The 23,470-nt window shown below is 37.3% G+C and overlaps 1 protein-coding gene across 1 annotated transcript in view; it reads left to right on the plus strand.

Moving 5' to 3' along the window:
• Window positions 1–18,676, plus strand: part of CHIC2 (cysteine rich hydrophobic domain 2) — a 31,508-nt gene extending 12,832 nt beyond the window's left edge. Inside the window, exons 4-6 of the mRNA XM_075709042.1 lie at window positions 8,294–8,350; window positions 8,517–8,576; window positions 11,514–18,676. Of these exons, the coding sequence (XP_075565157.1) occupies window positions 8,294–8,350; window positions 8,517–8,576; window positions 11,514–11,564 (168 nt within the window). The 3' untranslated portion in view covers window positions 11,565–18,676. The remainder of the gene's footprint in view (window positions 1–8,293; window positions 8,351–8,516; window positions 8,577–11,513) is intronic.
• Window positions 18,677–23,470: the final 4,794 nt, after the last annotated feature.

The raw sequence follows: 23,470 nt of genomic DNA on the forward strand, positions 1-23,470 counted from the left end.
ATTGTAATTCAGTTTGGAAGAATCTTTAAAACTGTAATGTACTTACTATGTTTTTCCTAACCAGAACACGTGATCTCTATATTGGCTCTAGTTGGCTTAGTAAAACTTTTTTAAAGTAGAGCTTGTATGTATCAAAGTATCAAATATACATTCTTGACCATTGTCTTCAAATATATTCAGAGGTCTTTAAAATAATTTTTTTTTTTTTTTTAGTGTTAGCTATGAAATGAAAACTTTAAAAGAATCAGAAGATTCAGATCTGGTGTATTTTTCTTTAAAAATTGTTCACTATAATTTTTGTCAGAAGTCACTAAGTCTGCCACATACTGAACTTAAAGTGGTAAAGCTTGTAGAATACTGTAAATGTGAAATCATCGTGTGTATAGCTCTGTGATTATTGGTTTTTTTCTATCTCTGAAATCAGATTTTATTTCTTTCAGAGCACCCTGTAAAGGTTTATCAGGTTTTCATGTGCTTTCCTAAAGGGTAAAGAAATGAGTTGGTACATAACAGGGTGTGGGAGCAGATAGTTCTGCCATGTCTTTTAATTTGCAAACCTGCTTGAGGTGGGCAGGGCAAGAAGATTGGCATGAAGAATACTTACAAATATAAGTAAATCACAAAATATTAGTTTGTTTCTTTATAGGTCAAATTAAAATCCTTTAATATTTCAGAAATATGTATTCTAAAGTTAAATTTGTAATTTAATGTATTCTTAATAATAGGTTTTTTATTAATCCTAAATGCAGCATATATCTTTGGTTTCTATAGTGAATATTCTAAAAGCTATTTAAAATCTAATTGCATTTGTAATTAGATCTCTGAACCTTCTAATATTATTCAAAATAATACATGTAGGATTAACACTTCCATGTTATAGCGCCTTTTACATTGTGATGGCTAAGGTTTCTAGAGGGAGCCATAGATCATGCAGTGGTTTGGTTTTAATACTGCTTTTTGTATTGCTTTTCATGTCCAATTTGACATGTTTCTCAAAATAACAAATGGGAACTAGCTGCAATTTGCATAGAGCTATTTTGAAAGACCATGGCCATGCTAAAAATTGTCTAACTGGTTGTCAGATTTGGAAATCAGGTTAGGAAGTGTCATTTTTAGGATTCTGTATTTAGCAACTTGTAGATGATGCCAAATCGGGAGCATATGCAAACACTGAGGGAAGAATTAGAATGTAAAATTATTTGAAATTCATATGATTAAAATAAGTAGAAAGCACTTCACTGAACAGAAACTTGTTAGACTGTATTACTGTAAAACAAACATAAAACTAGAATGGGCTGCTGGCAGGTGTGAGGTAGTGACACTTCTGTGCCTCTTCCCTTGCTTTTTCTGGAAGTGGTCTTGCTCTGGGATGTATTAACTTTTTCACTTTATTAAACAAACCAGGGTAAAACGTTATTTTCTGTGTAAGTGGAGCACTCTCAGTAACTCAAGCACTATGTATAAATAAAATAACTTGTTATTTAACAAAAAAAAGGAGTTCAAGAAACATGACTGCTGACAAAACAGTGGGGCAATGAGGAGGGCAGTTCTACAAAAGAGAAGACTGAAGGAATTGATAAGTCTTCGGCTGTACCAAACATACATGTAAAGTGGGAAGTGACTAGGCACTTTTCATTTTGTTCCCCGTAAAAACAATTTTTTGCTGAATTTTGGAATAAATTGCTGAAATTATGATGATGATGGAAAATATTTTTTTTTAAGTAGCCAGATTTATTTTTTCTAAATTGGTTAACTAGCTACAGGATCGACCTGCTTGGGCTTCTGTAATTTTCTTGTTCAGTCCTAGATGGGCAAGGCACTGTAGAGGCTGTCCCTTTTGGAGAGGTCATTCCCTTCAGCGTGCACACTAGTGAAGCACTGGATTTTGCAGGGCCTTCTAGAGTTACTTTGTTAAGCTGGGCTGCCTTTCAGTCTTCCTGGCCATGTAGCTTCTCTTCCATTCTTGGCCCCTGCCCTTAGACACTCCTAACAGCAGGATTCAGAGGCTTCCTACTTACTAATAAATTAAACCTGGGAGTGTTCCTAAGAATTGGTGCTTTATAATTTGTACTCTTAGAGAGGTCCCTGGCAGGTTCTGGTCTGTATTGTGTAACAATTCCTAGGCATTTTCAGAATGCTCCAGGCACTCCGAGTGGTTCGGAGGTTATGAAAACTTACTGATGTAGATGGAAGCTCTTCCCTGCCAGCTGCCTTCAAGTGAATGGGAATGCTTCTGGGTGCAGTTTCATTTCCTAATAGAGATGTAACCTGAGATTCTTTAGTTTCTTCACCTGCACTGGCCTTGAACTATGTTCCATAGCATACTACTGGATATTTTGGAAATAAATGACGAAGACCCAAAGTAACCTGAAAAGAGAAGATGAAGGTGGAATTTTCATCCACGTTCTGTTTATAATTTCCTACAGTGGATGACACCAGATGAGTTATTTGGTGGAGATTCAGTCCTATTTTCATCCCTGTTACAGTCAATTCCATCTTACGTGTTCATTTTCTGTGGCTCTTTCTGTCAGAATGTCCTTGAGCGGGAGGTTGGATGCTTTAGATTGTCATGGCCAGATTTGAATAATTTGCTTGGAGGGAACGGAGCTTCATGGTTTTTGTTTCCTTATAATGACAGAGAATCAGAGATAGAATTTAATCATAGAATAAGAGTTACAAATCTATTTACAAATCCAAGTAACAATGTTAGTTATAATCCTGATACTTCGTGGCTTAGTTCAACATCTGTCTGCCTGTGAAACGTGTTTTTCCACATCTCAATTAGGCCTTCTCAAGGGAATTTCTTGCCAAGGTCAAGACCACTTCTTCTACAAGGCTTCTCCATAGTATGAAGTTTCCACAATGGTTGGCACTAGTCGCTGTCACCTCATTGCAGGAAGTAGCTAGCTAGACTTACTTGGTGACTTAGCTCTTATAGAACAGCTAAAATACCAAGTTAGCATCTTGAGTCTTTTGGATTGTCTATATTTGAGAGGAAATTTATATAAGACTTTTGTAATCAACTTGAAGGAACTTTCCTTGATAATTTCTCTCTGCCACATGTTTCTACTGCAGACCAAAATTACTTTGGAAAATACTCATCCTGTATGTATCAGTTAATACATTGGTGGTAATACTACAAGATGTTCTCCATTGTACTCCTGGATAATGTTCACGGTGTGTATGTTTCTGTACACCTTCTCCATTCTCCACATACTTCATGGCTTTAGTGCTTTCTTAAACAGTATAGGAGTTTGAGGATCAAGGTAACCAGAGTCTCTGAGGAATCATCTTTGGCTTAGATATTAAAAACTGTTACATGCAGTAATGTGAAATAACACTGCTCTCTTCTTTATATCTGCAGACAATGTCGTGGAAGAGACCTTTCTGGAAATCAGTTGATCTGATTTGATTCATTAAGCTTTAAATTAATCTCTTTGTGATGTACCAACCCAGGGTTCAGACCTGTACAAATTAGGTCAGTTTATGGATCGTGTGAGGATATGGGACAATATCCTCCAGGCTATATTTTAGAATGGGTAGTTTCCTGAGGTCAACTTGATGTTGTCAGTTCTTCTGCTTCCAAATTCTGGTGGTGATATTTCTCTTTGCCTGATCAGGAGCTTTGATCTGTGCTGTGGTCTGGGCTCGCCTTCTGCCCAGAATCATTGGTAAGGTAAGACAAGATGCAGCAGTAGTAATCTGGTTGGACAAAGCAGTTATTTCAAGATCATACAAAAAGCACCAGAATGCTACATTTATTTCCACATATTCTTCAATCCACGTAGTATGGGTTTCAATGACTTTCTTGTATGGATGCTATAGTGGCTTCTGGGATGACTACCCTTACAATAGTCTCTAGTAAGAAATATCCTAGCTACTAATAGGAAAGATGATGCAAGATACACCTATGTGGTTGAACAGACACCTTTTCAAGCTACTGTACGTCCTTAAGCAGGTATTCCGGGATGTCAGTATCTGAAATCAACTCAGGTTTCACCTTCATCATCTTTGCCCTTCACAAATAGAGAATTCCTCAGTAAGATGGGAGTTGTGAGTCTACAGTTTCTAAAGGGTTTATTTATAATATGGTGTTCAAGGTGGGGACTTTCTCAGCACAGATAAAGATATATGTAATTCAGTTATGCATGTTGTGAGTACAGCTTTGACATTTTTGTGGCGCCAATATGGGCCTCAAAATTGACTTGGGGGATGTTCTGGCATCTTGAAAGTGAGCATACTGTTGTGTGGCTTGGTTATCTTCTAACTTCATATTTCATTGTTTGTGCTGGTAACTAAACTACTTGGGTATGAATTTTGTAGTCAGGCATATCTTTGGAGAACGAACAGAAATTCCTGCTTCCATCATTTCTTTGCGCAGAGATGGTATAGTTCAGACCTCTGATAGGATCCTTTGCCTTTCTTCTGTGGGGTATTAATACAAATTCTGGCCATATGAGAATCAACAAAAATCTGCTTAAATTGGTCTCTTTGTATTTTGAAATCTGAGCATAAAATGTATTTTTTTCGGGCAATATTCAAAATTATTAATGCTTGGTTGTGGCAAAGTTTGATATGAAGGAATTTGAAAATCCCCACGTGCTATTTATTGGATTAATGTTGCACTACATTTATGTACATTTGGAATTTTCAGATGAGAAGTCAAAGATCAAATGCATGTAGTGGGAGAGTCTTCTGTTCTTCCCAGACAACTATGAATAAAATTGATAGTGGAGAATCATGTTGTTACTGTCCATGTTGTTTCCCCACTTAAATAAAGACAAAGGGAGGTACTCAAATTAGCACCATTTTGGGAGTCATGTAAGATCCTTTTGTTTAATATTGTACCAGTCATTCACTGATTTACAGCAGGAGCTGAGGGGGCTTTGGCCCATTCACTAGTACTGTTTAGTGTAGCGTGCATGTTCCAGGTCATGCACTGCAAGAAGGGGGCCCAGTGGCTGCACAGCCTCCCAGTCCAGATCGTAACTGCATCTGGAATTGTAAGCTACCTTCACTAGACGCTGCAAAGACATAACAGAAAGGTCTTGTAGTTGGTAATACAGGTAACACAGTATTTGTATTCCATGCTGCCTTGTTTCTGCATGAAAAGTTCATACTTAGTCTTCCTATTATTTTTTCTTCCATGTTTAAGGGCAAAACTTTATTTTACTTAATTGGGAGCAGTAAGCATTGGTGAAAGTGTATTCGGAGTTGGGCTTTTTTGGTAGTTTGATTTTTCAAAAGACACTGTCAAACATGAGTATCTTTAAAGAATCAGTTATTTTACAGGAATGTTTCATTAAACATTGCATCTAGATAGTTGATTGAAGAGGTCTTTCACAAAATTCTGCGGATAACGTTAAAGACTATCTGCTTTTTTCACAGGGTGTGTTACAAAGCACACTTTCTTATTGGTATGCTAAAAAGTGTATTTGAATTGCAGTTTTAGCTTTGCTCAAATATTGGACGCGGTTTTTTAGGAAAAAAATTTTAGAAGCTGGATAGTATTAAATCTTCCTAATAAGCAAGTCTCTCTTCCACTTAATTTGCGCTTTTGTTGCAGCTAACAAATAATTTGCTGTATGGGTTTTTCTGTACACCATTGATAGAAAATATAAGCTTGTCATCCTAGTGTGCTGGAAATGCTACACTCAAATCAAGTGTTCCTTTCTGGTTTTGTATATCCTCACCTGCTCCTCACTGTAAATCATTGAGATGTCAAGAGCAGTGATTAATTAAGCTGCACGTGCAAGTGCTTTTTTTCACCTGTCAAGTAGGAAGAAAACTTACTATAGTGAATTGTGTGATGCTGTTTAATTCATTTCTTCTTATTCCACACTCTGAGGTTGGCAGAAATATTTTACAGTCTAACTTTCATTAACATTTCTGTATTGATAATATGGCGTGATTTGGGAGTTATGACTATTCCAAATTATACTACAGGAAAGATTGTATTAAGGCTCTGGGAACATAAATAACCATGGTCTTGAGGCGGCATGTGTTTTTTATCTCACGCTAGTCAAATGACTTTAAGCTGGCTTTTTATTTAAATAAACCAATTAATAGTACATAACTACCTATCAATTCCTTATTTATGTGTATGTATTGTAATATATATGTAATTTTATTGGAATTTGAAAAGCTTGGATGTTTTTCACACTCTTTGGGGCAAACAATGAAATTAAATTGTATAGTGATCTTAATCTATTATTAAAAGGTCCTGGAAAGGAAGATTACAAGGTAGATTCAGGTTTTGAATCAGTTTTGCCATTGGTTTAGCAGCGGGTGGGCAGGCAGATGCCTGCTCAGAGTAGAACCTATTGCCATTTTTCACCATTGATAGAGTAGCCTTTCAGAGTCAATGAGCTCTGTCAATGTGAGCTTGTCAAGGCTACAACTTCATAGACCTGAGAGGCGGTTTGAGAGGTCAGCCCTTTTCAGGTTTGCTGTGATGCAAATGAACTTTAATGCTTAAACAACTATTGGAATTTTTATGTCTGCTCCTTGTTCTTTTTTCTTCACAAAGTCATTGACGAGACATTCAGTGCTTTTTAAATTGGAAGTTGCATTGTGCTAAAGACCTAGTACAGATTTACGGAGGGCTGAAAGCAGTTAGATCATGTTCTTTTCATGGTGCGATTAGAATCAAATCGATTTCCCTACAGCCTTCAGCATTCAGATGGCAATTTTAACAAAGCTTGGGGGCTAGACAAGGGACAAAACGACTGAACTGAATGTTAATTACACTCTGCAGCCTTATTTTCTTTTGATTTGGAGCTGACTGGCAACTAAATTAACAAAAGTGTGACCATAACTGCTGCCCTATTTTCATTTAAAAGGAGAGCAGACTCTAAAAGGCTATCTTTACAAAGAAACAAGTGAGGTCTACTGATTATTGTTAAAGGGCACTGTCTTTAAAAACATAATAATAACAATAACCCCAAAAATACTCAGTTCCCAATTGATGTGATGAATTAGTCACTGGCACATCCACCTTCTGATAATTCCTTGACTTGTGCTTTTTAAATGTAATAAAAATTCAGCATAATTACTCATAGATAGCAATGATCTAATTTTTAATCATGTGACCATAGTACATGCTTAGATGTGTTTCCCCACAACTGCTTTGGTATTAAACTAGTCTGTTTGAAGATGTTTGAAAACCAAGATGTTAATATTTGGTGGGAAATGAATAATTTGTTGTCTAATTTTTATTTTACTCTGACATTCTTGTTTCTCATGACAGCACTTAGTTTGATTTGTTAAGGTTCATTTACAGTACTTGTATTTTGTAGTAATAACAGCAAGATGCTTTCTCATGCCTTCCCCTCACCCCTCTCTGCCTTGTAAGGAAGCTGCAGCTGCACTAAGTTGTATTTGATCCTTGTCATTGCTCCGTCCTTTTGCACCTGCAGCTCTGTTGGTCTCATCTTAACACCTGGCACCATGAATTATCCTCTTTTTATTCATAGTCAGTAGCAAATCCCATTTAGAGATAAGCAGTATATGCTCTGGCAGTCAAATGACCATAAATGTCAGAATGTATTTCTCAAATGTAAATATAACTGAATAATTATATTCAAAATGCTGTGAAACTTCACAGCACAGAATGTCCTTTAATACTAGCATGCGTAATCTTAAAAAGCTGTGCAGAACAGCTTTCAGGATTCTCTATCTGAACTGTCAAGTCTGGACAACATAGGCAGTAAAACTTTGCTTTAGAATCCTAAATACTAGGTTTGCTCTTTATACAAATCACATATTTAGTAATGTTCATTTGTGCAATTTACTGTAACTCTCTGCATTTGGTTCTCAGTCTCTAAAATCTGGATATACAAGTAACAAAAATTTCTCTTTTGTCTAGAGTATTGCATATTTGTACTTGACCTACAGCACTGCAAAATAGTTGGCGACATTTGTTGGTTTAGATGCCGACGTTCTTAGAAGCAGTGCATTTAGACCACTGATACTGGGGGAGCAGTGTTCCTGCTTTTATATTTAGATCACTTCAGAATTTCTGTGATTTTAAAGTTATAACTGCTACAAGAACCGGAAAGCATATGTATGAACAGTTTTTGTTCCAAAATGGTTGAAGATAGTTATTTGGGTGTCATAAGAAGTTGGTTCTGTTCTGGTTACTATTTAATACCAGAGAAGTTTTGATAGTACTACAGACCACCCTGTACTCAGTCACTGTCCTGTACCTCTCTCCTTTTCACACAAAGCAGCTGCAAAACAAAGTTTTTCTAAAACCAGTCAAGAGTAAAATTCTTTCTCATTTGTCTTCCAGACACGAAGATCGATTGAGAAGTTATTAGAATGGGAAAACAATAGGTTATACCACAAGGTGAGTGCCGCAGGGAGCAGCTTCTTACTGTTGGAGTTTGAATTGCACAGTATGGAAACAGATGCTTTTGTTGAACGAAAAATATGAAAGGTGGACAAATGGGCTAGTCTGTGTGCTGCAATAAAATACAGCTCATTTTTCTTCTTTTTCTTTCCTCCTTGTCTAGCTGTGCTTGCATTGGAGACTAAGCAAAAGGAAATGTGAAACGAATAACATGATGGAATATGTAAGTTAAAGGGCTGTTTTGTGAGTTTCTCTATTAAATGATCATTTATTTTGCTTCTGATCTTATTCTTTTCATGATTATTAATCAGTAAAGGTGTCAGGAGCTTAATCGCCTGAGTGCAAGGATTTTCTACGGTTCACAGATGCATGGTTTCATGTGCAGGACTGATTTATAAAGTTATGAATGACTTGAAAACAAGGCTTCACTGTGTTCTGAAAAATAATAAATTAATTGCCAAGATAAAATAGCTTGAACATGTGCTGATGGAGTGTGAAATTTTAGATGCTGTATAAAGAATAACCACAACTTTGGTTACGCAGCAAGTCAGATATGGCTGTTTTATATAATGCTAATCAAGTCTAAAAGTATGGAAGAAGACCTTTCAACTAAGCTGTTGGAGCTTAAGAAACCTTTAGCCTTTTTAGATTTTAACTGCCCCTTACCTCAACTGTCTTGAAAGTATCTTTATCTCCAATTGGTGTCACTAAAATATTTTTAAGTCAGTCTCTGGAGTTTTCACTTAATTCAGTCTTTAGCTGAGACTCCATAAGCCCTTCTTGGAAATATACAGTGAGAGGTTATATGCGGTTTAAAATGAATGATGTCCAATGTGGGATTGCAGTTTGTTTAGCTTGCAACCTTCTTGCTCTTTTTTGGTGCTGTTTTTATTTCCATTTTCAAAATATCTTGGAGGTACATAGAATAGGATGAAATTAAGCTGCTAAAATGTAAGAAACATTAGAATTTGCATAATTTCTTTTAATGCTCTAGGAAGTAGGCGATAGGAAGGGTTAACTTCTTAAAAATAAAGATTAGCCTTTGAGAAGTATCTGCTGTATTAGTTCTAACTTATCTGTGATCTTTCGTTACATAGTACTTTGTTCTTTGAAGCAGCAAAGCTGTCTTGCATATAAAAATTTTAGAAGTGATTAAATAGTTGGAAATTATATTAAAAGAATCTTTTTATTTTAGTCTTCCCATTGTTCCTGTTTCTACATTAGATCTTATTTCTAGCCTGAAACATAAGATCTTTAAAGTGCTTTTTTTATAGAATCGCTCTATTCAGTTCACTGAATAAGTAGACTTTTTATAACATCTATTCTACAAAATGTTTTGGTTTAGATGTACGAGATGTGACTGAAAATGGAAAAAAGCAAATTTCAGAAAGTAGGTTTGAGCTTTACCTAAATTAAGGGGTTTTTATTTCACTGAAAGTTTTGGTTTTCTACAGGAAAACATTGTCACATCCAATGTTTTGCAGATTCAGTTGAAAAAAACACATATGATGGTAGTTTGTAAATACTATGGCCCAGCAACATTTACAGGTGAAGATTCATTCTACTAAATACAATTTAAAATAAGTTGACCTGTTTACGTTAATAATATGTAAGTACGGGCATATAGTTTTACAGAATAAAGAGCGAAGATTTTATTTTCAATTTGTGAAATGTCTAATGTATTATCTCTGGATATATTTAACGAGAAAATTTTTACAAAATTTCTCTGTACCTTTTTCTCATTTTCAGTGAACTGATTTGCTAGTCTCTTAAAAACTGCCCTTAATGTTGTATTAATGATTTCACTTTAAATAATAAACACTTATCCTCAATTTCTTTTTTTCAAAACAGATGTTTTAAATTAGACTCTTGTACCCAAAATTTGGTGCTTTGCCAGCTTGAGCTTCTAAATCCACTGTTGTGGATGCTAAATTAAATAATTAATAAATTAAATAAAGACAAGATAGTCTTACACCTTCGGCATAAACACAGTGTTCCAGCTTTACTTCTTGCTCCCTTTCTGAAATCTTGCCTGAATATCAGAAACCCTGGTATTGCTGAAGCATTCAGTGGTTGACTCATGTCAGTGATCAATGGATTTTGAGCAGTTTGCATCGCTTCTGAAAATAAGTCTGAATATCTCTAAAAATAAACTTATAGACCTGATTTTGATATTCATTATTTCGAAGGTGTTTGCCTTAGAAATAAAATCAGAGACTTAATTCTTTTCTGATGTTCAGTATGCTATCAGAGATAGAAGTCTTTACTCTCTAAGCAGCCAAGTTCTGTTCTCCTTTACAACCAAAAACATTTAGAAATTCTTTTTTAACTTCTTAGAAAGGCAAGCTCCCCTTACAAGTAAATAAAATCCTTAGTTATGTTACCAGATACATTTATTTGTTTATTAAGACAATCATGTTGCTGTATTATGACTGTCTCTCTGAAGAAAGAAAAAGCACAAGCGAACATTTCCTTTAAGCTTTCTGTTTAAAGTAGGAGAGATACTTGGATTGTATTCTGGAGTGTACCCTACCATGTGTACATAGCTCAGAAACACATAGTTTAAATTTGAATTGGGACCATAAAAATAATCATGCAAAAGCATTAGCCAAGTTTCTTGTTAACTACTTGCAGATTTGTTAGATGTGGGAACTTTGCAAAGGTTGATATACCTTTCTATACAAGTTTTGAACTATAAGCATGATTTAGAATCCTATATTAAGTGGAAACAATTTTGAAGTAAAGGGAATTGCATGTGTAATTGAAAATAATTTTGCATACGTTGTGCCTTCTGGTTTTTTTTTTTAATTAATATGTTTATCTCTTTCATAATTTTTTTTTCCTAACAAAGTAAATGAATTATGTTCAAGAATAATTATGTAGTAGCTTATTTCAGTTTGTCTAGATGTGTTAGGTATTGGTAGGCAAACTTTTCCAATTGAATTTGATTCGTTAAGAGTTCTGGTTTTCTACCCCAAACCAATTACATCAAACACGACTTTTCTGATGGTCTCCTACCTAACAAAAGCACAGTGATCTTTGATTGTCATCACAACTTGATGTACTTGGAAAAAAAGCATGCATGTGAATTATCATTGCGATAGATAATAGGATTGCTGCCATCTTCCATTTAATATATATTTGTTTCCTTTTTCTACAGGTCATCCTTATAGAATTTTTACCAAAGACACCGATTTTTCGACCAGACTAGCATTTGATTTATTTATAGAGACTTATTCAAGTATGTTGTCTTTCCAATGGTGCCTTGCTTGGTGCTCTCCTGGTGGTGACATAACATTGGTTCTACAGAATCTTGTGGTGTTTTCATTCTTTTTTTGTTTGTTTTTTTGTTGTTTGTGTTTTTTTTTTTTTTTAAAATAAGAGCATGTTCTAAGTGCATTGGGTCAAACTTGCAAAGTCATTTCACACAAATGTTAACTACTACTTAAGTTATTGTTACTTTTACTACTTTCGTTTATTAATGTATCTTGATTTTCAAAGAGTCTTTTATATGTGTGCGCGTGTGTGTGTACATATATATTACTATAAATACACAGCTGAAAATGGTATACAAGTGAGCAGGTATTTTTTTTATCCCAGAATGACACAACTGATTGACTGTACCTTGTGTAAGTCCTTTTAATTGTTGATTTACATGCTGAAGTACCTTCTAAGTTCTTCCTAAACTTTTGTCAGTGACTAGTCAATTGTAAATATTTTTATTTCTTTTTGGGATATTGGCTAGCCTCTTCCAACAAAAGAAGTTATTTTTGAAACTGTGCTTTTTGGAACCCAAATCTTATTGCATTAGCAGAAATCTCTGTGCTTTTCCTGAAGAAGTCCTGTCAGCTGGTTCTGAAAAAGTTCTAATTTAAGGGTTAAAACAAAAAAGGCAGCAAAATGGAATTATTTTACTCAGACTAGAAAATTCGCTGAGAGAATTGCATGCATCTGGTTTGTAGAACTCAAGATCACAAAAATATATTAGTATTACAGTTTATAATATAGCTGGTTTAATTCAGGCTAATGCCATGTATCAGCTTTATTCCTACTGTTTACCAGACTCTGTACACAAGGGTGCAGAAGAACTTGTTTTACTAAAACTTATTGTCCAACAGGACCTTTCAGGGTTGTTTTTTTTGTTTGTTTTAAAGCCACATAAGCAGAAAAAAGTTATTGAAGTCTTGAACAGTGCAGTTCCAGGTGCAAATACAGATGCCGTGTATTGAAAATAATCAAAGCAGGGTACACTGGGCAACAGTGTAAGTTTAAATGTGTTAGATAATTATTTATTGCACCCTTGCTTCTGCTCATTTTGGTTTACAAAGCTTCTGCACAAATATAAGACTTTTTTTAACTGGATATATGATGTATGCTTGGGTCAGGCCAGTTGTATTTAATTTCTTCTACTTATCTTAGTTGTACATATCTTCACACATAGTTCTTTTTTTTTTTGTAATTGCAACTCAATCATATTTTTAAACTTGCTTTAGTTATCTAAAATTACTGTACATGAACATTAATGTAAGTTAAGAATATGTTCCTTGTACGGTTGTGGTAGGAAGCAATAATGTGAATATATGAAAAACCAGATATAGTCTGCTTAATATTTGTATGAATGAAAAGTTGATACCACTACAAGAATAATCTTCTCTTTTTAATCTTTTAAATACAAGTTTTATTTCAAGGTAATATATTACAGGTACCTTGATGCTGTGAACTATTTTTCTATGTCTTCAAAATATTTATTCTCTGTAAACTATTCTCTAGTGAGTATTATATTCCCAAATTGTTGATAGTGGGAGTGGTCTAGAAAGTTTTAAGTTTTCTTAAATCTAAGCCTTCTGTATCTGTTCCCAAAACTCATCCTTTGGTCAGCTTTTGTCTGTGGATTCCTGCTGTTTACTTTGAAAATAGCTCAGCTATGCTTTTCATAGAAGCCTACAAGCATTTTTCTTTGACTTGATGGAATATGATTTTTCATTAACAAATACCAGTTTTGTGCTGCCTCAGTCTTCTGGGTCCCACAACTTTCTCTCCAAAGTAACTGGTTATAATTTTTTAAAAATCAGTTTCAGCCTCTTAGTACAAATCTGGGTCTGCAGCACTCCTCCTCTCACCCAGAAGTATTAGTTATAATCTCAGACCAGTTTCAGCCTGTGAGGGAGGCCAGAAGCCTAACATTGATGGCAGCTGAGGTTGTGGAGGTTGGAGGTGCAGGGGAAAGGTTGGAATTGAACAGAAATGATAACTGGTAATAAATACTGATGACCAGAAATACATGTTGATTTCTTCAACTGTCAGTTTTCAATAAAATTAATATTGAATCATACAAGGCCTAGATTTTATTCTCAAAATTCTCAGTTGTCTGTATAGATAGGTTTGTGTCATGGATGCAGTTTTTCACTGGTAGTTCATTAGTGTGGAGGGATAGGTTGGATATGGCTCATGATATGTTCATAACAGCACCGCATTCAGTGTGAGCTATTTGCCTTAGTTTACTACCCAAACTTTCCATATTACGTCCTGTGACACCACAACTACCTTGCCAGCAGCACCCAAACCTACCTACAGTAAAGCTAATCTGAGCGCAATGTGTGCTGAAACCAGTGCAGTGAATAGAGTGTGGCTTACAGGTTTACAGAGAGTATCTCGTAAGTAAAGCTTCCACATGAGTGGTAGTGCTGGTTAAGATCTTGTCTACTTTTAGGTGCCTCTGCAGTCACCTACTTGGTTAGTAGGCATTTCTGTATTTTAACTATGACTTTCTCTAAGAATTCTAGTATAGGGGTCCAAAGTAGAGCTCTCAGCAAATAAAAAGTTAAATCCGTTAGTAAGGAGGCCAGACTAATTGACTCTTGGAGCATTTCTGATATTTTATTAACACAATGTCTCTGACTTAAAATACAACCAGGAAACTCGAGAAACTGTGTACATATATGGATGAGTTTTGCTCAACAGTATTACTCCCCCGATGAGGTAATAGACTCACCTAGTCAGAATGTTATAAAACATTTTCATACAATTGCTTTTGATTCATTAATTACAATGACAGAAATTGGACATGGCAGGAACTCTACTCAACTATTCAATGCCTGCAGCAGTCATCAGGATTTTCCTTTGATGTTGTTTCTAAAATATTCAGTCTGTTTATTTTGTGTGCTGGTGAGAAGACATATATTACCTTTTTTTGTCCAATTGGCAAAGAATGAAGTTGCAACAGTTTGAGCAGGACAGAAGCTGTAGTAGGACTTCCAGGACATAGCCTACTCTTCGCTAAAATAGGTATTACATTGTACTGAGTTGTTCAGCTTCTTGCAACTCGGCGATTCCTACAAATAATCTTATCTATTTCCAATTTCCTTGAATAGTAAGAGTTAGGTACCCACTTGAGATTCATCATTTAACAGATGATGCTAATTATGTCTGTTTCACCTTTAGCCTGAAAAACTATTGGTAAAGGCATCAGTGACTCCCTGTGAAAGCTAATTATTAGTTTTAGATATAGTGGCCTTTAACTGGCCAATAAAGATTTCTTTCTTACTGTAATATAATTGAAATAAATTACTTTTAATCTTTGAGTGATAGATAGAAATAAGGCCTGAGGGAGAAAGGCTTTCTGTGTGACCCTACATGAAGAATTTTATAGAGCTCATCTGTTGTTAAATAGCTATGATCTGAAGTTTATACTGGGATTGGCAAACTTCACCAGAAATTAAAATGTTTATGGAGATAGGTTACACAGTGTCAGTAATTTTTTTGTAATAGCTCAGTAAGTCATTTTAATAAACTATGTGTGCAAATCCAAAATTCCTGCAATACTCAAAACAGAGTAGATTGTAAAATGTTTTTACAGTACACAGATATAATTTATAATCTCTAAATCAATTTGTTAAATGATACTTTTTTGTGAATCTCAAGACCACGGTGTTTAAATGTAATACTCTATCTCTGAGATATGTGCTTACTTAAAAGTCAGTTTTCATTTTTTTTTTTTTCCCTTACAAGTCATTATTTAGCCCTGAATATTGTAGGGAAGAGCTTTAAAATGCAATCTGTAACTGCTCAGAAGCCAGAAGGCAAAGAAAAAGAACTTGTCTTTATTCCCTTCCCTCCACCCCCCACCCCAAAGTCTTAATTTTAAATCGGTCCCCTTGTTTTTGGAGCCCTAGCTTATGGTTTTTGAGCAGCTGGCAATAATGCAAATTGTCGACCAAAAAACCCCATTTGAATTCTGAACAATTTAAAGAGATCACTCTAATTGAAGAGGCAAAAGACTTGTTAAGCAAAGAAAATCCCTGGTTCTTTTAAGTTCTCCCAGCACTGCTGTTGAGTAATTAAAAGAAGGATCATGATGACCCTACATTAGGTCAAAATCCAGATGATTTTATGTAAAGGAAATGCTCAATTAGAGAGGTCTCAGAGCCCCAAATGTCTTGGATTCATAGTAGGAACTTATTAAGGGTAAGTGGCACTGGCTAGTTTTCTATCCGTGACTAAAATCATTTATGTTGCTCTTCAGCAACCTTGCTTATGAAAAGAAAGCATTTTAGAAATAAGATCTGTATTAATCACCGCTAATGTGCTGTAATTTCTGTGCTTCTCCTCCCTAAAGCCACATTGCATTTCCATCACAAACAGCTAAGTGTGTGATCGTTATAATGCCTTTAATAGCCATATTGTAGGTAGAAATATTAACTTCTCAGGGACTAATAGGAAATATGAAAATGGAGTTAATGAGCTGAATGCTTATCTGCATGAAGGCTTACTTTGCAAATGGCACCCTAGAAAACTTATGCTTGTAATATGCATGACCATTATGAATGTTATCAATATACAGCTATGAGAGCTCCCTTCACCCTGTATTATTAGGCTGCTGAATGTCAAAGTACGTTAGATAAGGATAAATGGCATTTTTTTGCTGATTTGGATAGAATGATTATTTCTAATGGTGCTACCTTCTTAATTCCTGTGTTTATTCTTTGTAAAGTTCTCTCTGTAGGCTGGGTGAATTAGGGGATACTGCTGCAATGAGAAAACAGTATCATTATTCTTCTTAAAGAGGTGGAAACATTTCAAGGGGACAAGTACTCTAGAAGCAAAAAATTTCACTGCTGAAAACATCATGCATTTATTCTTCATTAGTTAGATATCCATTTGGGTTGTTTTGTTGGTAACAGGATTTTGCACTTCATTAGTTTTTGAACGTCATCTTTTTGCACACTGGTGTTTCAGTCAGCATGGGCTGAATTAGAGACTTTTTTGAAAATTTTAAAAGAAATTAATCCTTGCATGAAACTTCGTATGTTGACACTTTTGCTGGTGTGTGTCTCTACCACATGACACCTGGGTAATACCTCTTTATAAACTACATGTTATTGTTTTCATGGAAGATGTCCTTTTAAAAAATTCTTCTGCTTAATTTAGCTCATTAATATTTCATTACAATTTATTTTCTTGAAAAAAGATACATAAATGCTTGACTCCTCAGAATACAACAGACCATTAGTAAAGATTTAGTGAGGTAAAAGATGCAACGTAGGAATTAGGAGAAGCAACACCCAAAAGGTTGAACTTGGGGATTAGGTTTGGAATTCTCTGAGTGTGGAAAAGAATTTTGAACTGAATGAAATGGTATTGAATAATGAAAGTTAAGTAAAAGCTAGCAATCCATTTCAGTAATTACGTAGACTGTCTTAATTTCTATTACTTTTTTTTTAAATTTTAACAAGTGTGTTGTTAATTTATTTTGGCTATGCCCTAATTGATAGACAGTTCTGCTATCATGCAGATTTTGAGGTAAGCTTCCTTCTGAACTCGGCATCTCTTAGTTTAAAATATCCATACCAAAACAGAATTGCTGATGAGAGCGGCACAGCGAGTACAGAACGGTCTTTTCCTACGCTGGAGCCTGTAATGCATGGCTAATTGTTTCCAAAGAAAATTCTTGACTTGTCCAGACAGCTCCTGTCATGTGACAGTATATCTAAGGCCTGGGAGTAGGATCCAGTTAGGATAATTTAAGTTCAGGTAAGTAAGAGAGACTTTTGTAGTTAGTTGTAGCTTTTATGCAAAAGGGAACCATTAACAAATGCTCACTTTTGGAGGGCAGATAGTAGACTTTATAATGTTTATTGAAACATGCTTACCCCCCACCATTTATAACTTCATCATTGAAAGTTACTTTGCCTTGTGTTGAAAACTGGACTTGGTGGCTAGCTGAAGATCTTTTTTTTTCTGTTACAGTGTTCTAGGTTTGTGAATCCATTTTTAAAATCACGTTTAGAAATTTTTCAAGAAGTCAGATATCCTGATGCAATATAACTGATATTTTTAGTGGCTCTTTGTTTAAACTGATTTAATTGTCCCAATACAAATACCTCACTCATCCAGTCTAAATGTTTATCTCTGATCCTTCTGTGCTTGCAACAGGCTTTCTAACTTGTTAGGATATGCAGTGTACCTACTTGTTAATAATGTCAATGAGCTCTTTGGTTTGGTGAGATAACAAGGAATGCAGAGCAGTTCCTGATTTGAAAAGCGTAACTCGGATTCTTGTTACCTTAAAAGACTGAGTACAGTAATCAGAATACAAAACTAATTCCAAACATAAATTTTAAAGAGAACAATAAACTACAAAACAGTGCCTAAATGTTGTGTGCTAAATTTGTCCTGTGTAATTCATGTTGCTTTAAAAGAATTTGCAGAGAATTGCATCAGTTTGTATGTGCTTAGGAGAAACTTGTTAAATGTACAAAGCAGTGATGGTAAATAAGTCACTGAAAGGATATTATCTTTCAAGAAGGCAAACTTAAAAACCAGTATTTTGGACTATGTTAAAAATCCATTTCAGGCAGAAAATGCATAAGCAATAATTTAACCTAGAACTGGATATTAAGGAAGCTGCTATTTATGGAGAGGCTCGATGGTAATTTTGCCTGTTGGGCATCTCCTCTCATAAAGAGTTTAGAAAGACAGGGTTGCTGCGATTTCCACTATTGTAACATTCCTCTTCAAATATTTTAAGTCCGAGTGAGAGACTGAAAGCTTAGAGGCCAGTACTGTGTTCACAGGGCACATGGCTTTGGGAGGAGAAGATAGGAAGTAAAGGACTTTTTTTTAAGGCTGCACAATTGTATATATGCATATTTAAGAGTATTTAACCATGTCTGCTAAATTACTGAAGTTAATCTATTGTTGAATTATAGAATATTATTTAATACGTCAGCATTGGTTTTTTTTCCTGACCTGACCCAGAATTGGAATGGACTCCAACATAAATTTTTTTAAAGCATTTCTTAAGTTGTATGTATTATAACCTAATAAAATAATTGTTAACCTATCTACTAAGCCTTACCGTTTTTCATCTATCCAATATGTGTGTGGGGGGGGGCGTGGCTAGGGAGAGGAAGAAAAAGAAAGAAAAAACAGAGAAACTTCTCCCTTATAATACAATGGTCTCTTCTAATTTCCAGTTGATACTTTTAGTCTAAATTAGGGATTAAAAAAAAAAAAAAAAAAGTGAAAATGTTTTGGGGTAATTTAGGTGACTCTAGGACTAGAGTTACCAAATTTAGAGGCACTGCCTGCCTTAAGTGTTTCAAACTGGCTTTTCATTAAGTCCACATTTGGAGTTCTTTAAGCCTTTTCAAGGCCTAATGGTAGTAGGATTTATTATATGTATTACCATTGTGGTTGAATAGTAATGTTGAAACTGTTTGTACACTGCTTTTTTTTTATACACTGGTGCTCTCAAACAAGATACACTTTCCATCTAGTTAAGGCAGACACCATTTATTCAGAAAGGAACTGTTCCCATCTATGTAACCCGTGTATTTTTAAGATGGTCGGATATGCAATGCTGGTTAACCCGAACCTCATAAAGAAAAACTAACCCTGCGCTGTCCGGTGCTCTGAGAACTGTCTTGATTCTCATCGGCCAGCTGCTTTTCTTTGCGTGAAACATTTTACAGCTCTTTGGTTACTCTAGTATGGAAATCTAACCAGCCTCTTTATCGTGTGTGTGTGTGTATAATGTATAATATATACATATATATATGCGCGTGTGCGTGTGTTATATGTGGACGTGTACAGAAAGCGTGTGTGGGGAGGGGTGCTCCTGCGAGGCGCCGCGAAGCATTCCGGGTGTTGTAATTTGGGCTTGCAAAGCGGTATGATACAATGTTGCTGAGCAGAAAAGCGCACGATAGATTTAATGTAGCCAATTGTCTACTTTTGAAAAAAAGAGTAACTGTTCAGTGTGAGTTAATTTTGGATTTTTTCAGCATCTCTCTTTTAGGCTTTGTGCCGCATTCTTCTAGACAAATGCGTATTCCATGTGGGCCACTGTTCTGCTAAATGCTCTCAGTTCTCCTTTTGCAATCAAGATTATGTTGCTAAGGAGATTTTGCTTTTATTGGTGCCATTGATTTGTGTTAATACGTTTTGAATACCTCTCGGTATTCTTCCGTAGACAAGGCCAAAAGAAAAACTTCCCCGAGTTTCCCGATTTACATTACAAACGGAGCGGTGGTGTAATGAAGCCGATATAAAGTGGGCAGTTGAAAGGGAACTAAAGAAGGGCACTCAAGTGAGAAATGAAGAAATGTGCCGAGAGCGGTCTGCGGGCCGCCTTCGGCCCAGCTGCGGGAGCGGCCTCGGGCCGGCGCCGGGGCAGCGGGGAGATCCCGCGCCTCCGTCCGCCCAGACCACCCACCCACCCACCGCGGCCTGCCCCGCGGCCTGCCCCGCTGCTTCCGACCGGCCGCCCCAGGGCCCCCGGCTGCCACCCCTGGGGCTTCCGCAGGGCCTTGGGGCCCCCGCCCGATGCCGCCGGGGGTCCCCCGGAGGCCCTGTCCGCAGGGCTCCTGTCCACCACCGCTGGGGGTTCCGCGGGGCCCCTGTCCGCTGCCCCGCCGCCGTGCCCCTCCGGGCCAAGGGCCTCTTCCATGCTACCCCAGCTCCCCCGGGCTCTCCGGCGCAGGAAAGCAGCGTGACCTGCTTTATCGAGCCCGCTCTCGGCTGCTCCGGCTTCATGGTGCCCTTGATGAGCGGCTGCCTGGGTGCTGCCTGATCCCTCTGCGTCTGCCTGCACTTTAAAAACAAGTAAACAAACACCCTGCCCTCCCCCCAAATACCCCCCGCCAAACGAAAATGAAAAAGCAACACTTTAAAATAGAAAAAATAATTAAAACCCACCCAAAGCCTTTTAACCTTGCATTCATAGATGGCTCCACTGAGGACAAGCCCCGGGAGGACATCAGGCCTCCTGCCCTCATGTATGTGGACCTCCCTTGGCTGCTCTTGCACTTCCATGTTACATGGACGAGCTCCTGAAGGACTCAAAGGCCTGGTAGTTTGTTATATGAAAAGATTATTCAGAGAACATTCACACCAAAAAGCCAAAGAGCGTTTCCATCTTCCAGGATTTGCTGTCACAGACATCTTCTGCCTGCAGTGATCTAAACCCCTGCTTGCTCCTCGACATCGGGACGGCACGGAGAAGGCCTGGGTCTACACGGGCAAGCAAGGTAAAGGGGCCTTTGCTGAGCGATGTCTGTACTTGCAAAGCACCTTGGTGGATACTCAGAGATGAGGACTTCTGTTACACAGCTCCCCGGTGTCGCAGGGAAGCGGTGTGAGCCCCGTGCCACATGCTAGTCGATGAGCTGGGACAGTAACTGGCTTCAGGCACCTCATTTAAGTTTTGGTTTCCCCCTGACTTGGGGACGTGACCCAAAGTCACAGTATCGCCTGACTTCTGATCCAAAGGAGCAACCATGTTTTGAAATAGAAAGGGTGGCCCTACCTTTTGCATCAGGACCGGCAGTCTGCTTTATGTTCCACTGCATTTATGTAGGCTTGGCTTGCTTCTTCACGTTGCTCCACGTTGGTCAACCTAGAGATCTTCATTCTTAGGCTATTGATCATGTTATATATAGCATAAACTTTCCTTCTTGCACTCTCACTCTCTGCAGTATTAAGCCCTTGCTAGTAGGATGGGAACTTGGGCTTGCTGAATAGATGGGAGGAATAGAAAAGCTCAGCCTCTTTACTTGTTTTCTGCATGACCTTTTGAGGGCTCCAGGTACTAAGTGACTTATTCCTATTTGTGTGCCTTTGAAGATCTAGATCCTGAGTAGTTATTAAATAAAATAAGAGAGAAACGCATAAGGATAGCTATTTTATCCAAATTTGCAACGATCATTTTAGCAGTGGGTCTTACTCAGGATTCTGTGCTATTCTGTATTAATTTCACAGTTCTAAGCAAAATCCTTCATCGTGTTTCAAGAGCGTGCGCCCAAACACATTATCTGTAATATGCTTGTTCATACCTTTTCCAACACACTCTATGGAAAGGGCCTGTTTTTATATGAGATAATGAGTTTTGAGGTTAATGAGGATAGGGCCCAGAATTCCTACTGTATTGTGTGCCATTGAGTATACAGTAGAAATAAATTAAGAGAGGCAGACAGTGTTTTAAAATCCTCTTTCATTTAGGCATTTTGTTTAGCATTCAGAACACAGCCACATTACATGATTAGCTGATTTTAATGAGTGTCCTCTAATCAGTTAAATGAAAGTGTGTGGAAAACCTAAAAAGATTATATTTGCGGAGACAGTCTGTTTACATTGTTATACCTCAGCTAAGAGGATACTTGGCATGTATGATGCATCTAAGAGAAAAATGTGGAAGGCCAAAGAAACCTTGAAGACAATTGGATCCAGCCCATTCTCCCTCTCCCCACAATGCAAGCTCTGATGAGTTAGTATTTTAATTAATGTCAACCCTTAGCATCAGTGCTCATGGGAACAATCATTAAACCAACACAAAAACATTTTAAATGGCTGGCAACCTACCAGATACTGAGCTAAGCATTCCCATGGTAGAGTGGATGGTTTCATAGCCAATTCTGCACTAGATTAAATACGTTCTCTAATAGTACTGGCTCGAAAGGCTATTATTTTCATACTGAACAATGCAGTATGGTTTCTAAGTTCTTCTATTTTAAAGTGTTTTTATATTTACTTCCCAACGTTAGTATCAATGTTATTTATATGGATGTGGTTGAATTTTACTCTTTGTTGTTACTAAAACTTGTTTTTCTTTTTCCTCCTTTTCCCCCCTCTTTTGGTTTCCTTGCTGCTAAACCAAAACCATATTTTTTTTTCTCTCAGATAATTCCATGATCAGATGCAGCCTAAACCAACAATCAGTTTCCTATGTAGCTCTAAAAATTGCTGGCTGAGTGAATTTTAAAAATGGACAACTTCTATATTTTTGGTTTCGTATTATGTTACTTTTGCACGATAGGAACTGGGTCACGTCTCTAACTACCTAGGAGGTACTCTGCTGTCCTCACCGCTGCAATATTTGCTTGCCAAGTGTACTAAGTAGCCTGATCTTTCTTATTCCTCGAAGGCCTTTTTTTCCCTCCTCCCATCTTCTGTGTTTTCTGTTTGCTCAAATTGTTTAAACATGGAGCTCAATGACAGGCTATTAGCGCTGACTGGAGCCACACATAATGTGGCCACATGTTGTGTAAGCTTCACAACTTGTCTGCTAATTCCCCTCAGGCCTGACCTGAAATACCCTTGCTATTCTAGCTCTTAGCCCTTCCTGAGCAGAGACAGACACTCGCGCTAACTCCTGCGACACATCGGTGAGGTCTTTGATTTGGGGCCAAATCCTGCCTCGCTTTCTGCTGGAGGTAGTGCCACAGCAGCTGGTGAATCTGCCTGAGAAGAAGAGGACAGAGCCAGCTGTGTTGCACGGATGGGGATGAGGGCGAGAGCTCTTCCCTCCTCTGGTGCGACCTGTCGGGAGTGAAGGCCCACGCTTGCAGTGCAGCTGGCAGGCAGCATGAGAGGCACCGCTCTCCTCTGCCTGCGGCTGTGTGAATCCCGCTGACAGCTCCCTAGGGAAAATACAATTTCCATAAAAGTCCACAAGCTACGAGGAAGAAAGACGGCAGGGGAAGCCCAGGCTGGCAAGCAGGGAGAGCGTCCTCCCTTTCATTTTTGGTGTCAGAATCTCTGGTGCCACTGTGATGGGTATGGAAAGGAGGGAGATTTTGGTCAAGTGGGCAAAAAGAAAGGACAACCAGTGTAGGAAGA

Source organism: Pelecanus crispus, chromosome 4 (genome assembly GCF_030463565.1).
Source record: "Pelecanus crispus isolate bPelCri1 chromosome 4, bPelCri1.pri, whole genome shotgun sequence".
In the NCBI taxonomy this organism is placed as follows: domain Eukaryota; kingdom Metazoa; phylum Chordata; class Aves; order Pelecaniformes; family Pelecanidae; genus Pelecanus; species Pelecanus crispus.